The sequence below is a fragment of the Propithecus coquereli genome, unplaced genomic scaffold (assembly GCF_000956105.1).
Source record: "Propithecus coquereli isolate 6110/MARCELLA unplaced genomic scaffold, Pcoq_1.0 Scaffold3, whole genome shotgun sequence".
Taxonomy (NCBI): Eukaryota; Metazoa; Chordata; class Mammalia; order Primates; family Indriidae; genus Propithecus; species Propithecus coquereli.
In genome coordinates this window covers 1,389,512-1,391,801 of record NW_012148618.1, presented here as the reverse complement: position 1 = coordinate 1,391,801, position 2,290 = coordinate 1,389,512, and the positions used below count along the sequence as shown (strand labels likewise).

General features: G+C 40.0%; 1 protein-coding gene across 1 annotated transcript in view; it reads left to right on the top strand.

Moving 5' to 3' along the window:
* LOC105814163 overlaps nt 1–1,578 on the top strand; it is a 61,486-nt gene extending 59,908 nt beyond the window's left edge. Inside the window, exon 5 of the mRNA XM_012649076.1 lies at nt 1,157–1,578. Within this exon, the coding sequence (XP_012504530.1) occupies nt 1,157–1,578 (422 nt within the window). The remainder of the gene's footprint in view (nt 1–1,156) is intronic.
* The last annotated feature ends 712 nt before the right edge of the window (nt 1,579–2,290 follow it).

Below are 2,290 nucleotides of genomic sequence, written 5' to 3'. Positions count from 1 at the left end.
AAAAAAAAAAAAAAGGAAAGAGAAAAGGAAGAATACAGAAGCAAAACATGTAATGAGAGGAGAAAGTGTGAGAAAAAGAGGAAGACAGAGGAATTACGAAGAAAGCAAGATTTACTGAACTGTAAGAATAAGCCACAGGATGTTTGTGTGGGATAAGAATTAGAAAAACAAAACATATTTTCCAGCCAGGCTAATATGTAGAAAAGATGTTTGAACTGATCCCATTTTTCCCCCCCTTACAATATGCAATCTTATTAGAGTCATTTCTTATAACAATATTGGCTACAAATGTTTGTTATTCTAGGAGAGTCCTAATTGACATATTTTGTATATTCCAATAATTAAAATTTAATAGTAATTATAAGTAATAACTTATTAAGCAAATTATTAAATACATAACATTTATGTTCTCATTTTGTATGACTGATATGACTTTCACCTAAAGTAATTCATCGGTCAATAATGATCCTTTTGTTGGAACACACACTTGTTTAGGGGTTAAAAATGTGCATAGTCATTCTGTGATCCTCCCCAGGCTCCAATTAGTATAGCTGAGGCATGTCTTCCTTTGCAGAGGGGCCCTCCCCTTCCTTCTCTCAGGACCTCTCACACTCTTTACTATATCCAGGATTATCAGAAAATGTCCCTCTGGTTATAGAATAATGACTTTTCTTTTATCCTTCTCACTCCACCACTTTCCACCCCATTCTCATCCAAGTTTGAGCTGGTGGGAGGGGCTTCCTGTCAGAGTGCTATTAAATAACTGAGTAGTGTCTGGGCGGGAGCAGGGTTTGTTGGGTGGAGCTGATTGGTTGCAGGAGCAGGACCAGTTCCAGAACCAAATCATTACACCCACCACTCCAGGGTTTAGTTAACTATATCTTATTTTGAAAATGCCCCGAGAAACAAGGCAAAGAGTCATGAAGAGGCTACTGGGCACTCTGCTGGGGCTTTTGAGTGCACAAGTTTGCTGTGAGTTGGGGCCACCCCGGATGGGAATCTGGAAGGACTTACCAGTTGCAGTGTTGTTGGGGGTGAGGGAGGAAGGGAAGAAAGCTCTTAAGTCTTGCAGACTTTCTATCTTTCTCATAATCTACAGGGGCATTTTTAGTGTTACAGTGCCCATCACCTATCATTGTTCTCCGTTTCTGATCAGGTGTGAGAGGGATAAAAGTGGAGCAGAGTCCTCCAGACCTGAGTCTCCGCGAGGGAGCCAGTTCCATGCTGTGGTGCAATTTTTCTGCTGCTTCGAGCACTGTGCAGTGGTTTCGCCAAAATCTAGGGGGACGCCTCATCAACCTGTTTTACATTCCCTCAGGGACAAAGCAGATTGGAAGATTAACTGCCACAACAGTCACTAAAGAACGCCACAGCTCGTTGTACATTTCCTCTTCCCAGATCACAGACGCAGCCATTTATTTCTGTGCTGTGGAGCCACAGCACTCCCCAGGCACCTGCAGCCTGTACACAAACCCTCGGCAGGACTCAGCCCCGCCCCCAGACACAAGCACATCACAAGGCCACTACCACAGCATTTTCACGGCTTCATATTCCTTACCTACATTGGCAGAGTTTTAACTGCACATACTTTTTGGCTCTACAGGTTTGGGACTTTGGTCTTTATTTTCCCTTCTCAATATACATCTCCTCCCGTACTATAAATATCTAACTTGGAACTAGTAGAATAGCTGATGAAAGGACAGAATCAAAATAAATGTTTAAGCTGTAGTATGCTGGACTCCAAAAGGGCAAAAAATAAAAGGAATAAAAAGAAAAGAAAAACATTCTAATAAAGATGTTATATATTGGCAGTGTTATCCATAACAGCCCCAGATGTCCATTGATTTGTGAATAGAAAAACAAATTGTGGTATGTTCTTACATTTCATTATATATCGTAGGATAAAAGAGGATAAATTAGTGATATAGGTGACACATCATGGATCTCAACAATTCCATGCTTCATTGGCTGACTGGATAAATATACTGTGGTGCACACCCATACAATGGAATACTATTCATCAATAAATGGGAATGGACTATTGATAACATGCAACAACTTGAATAAATCACAAGGGTGTTATGTTGAGTCAAAAAAGTCAATCTCAAATTTTACATAATGTGTAATTCCACTTATAAAACATCCTCAAAATACAAAAATTTTAGGGATGAAGAAAATGTCAGTGGTTTCCTGAGGTTATAACTGAGGAGGGTGTGTACAGGGAATTTCTTTAGGGTGATGGAACAATTCTGTATCTTGATTGTAGTGGTGGTTATACAAACCTACACAT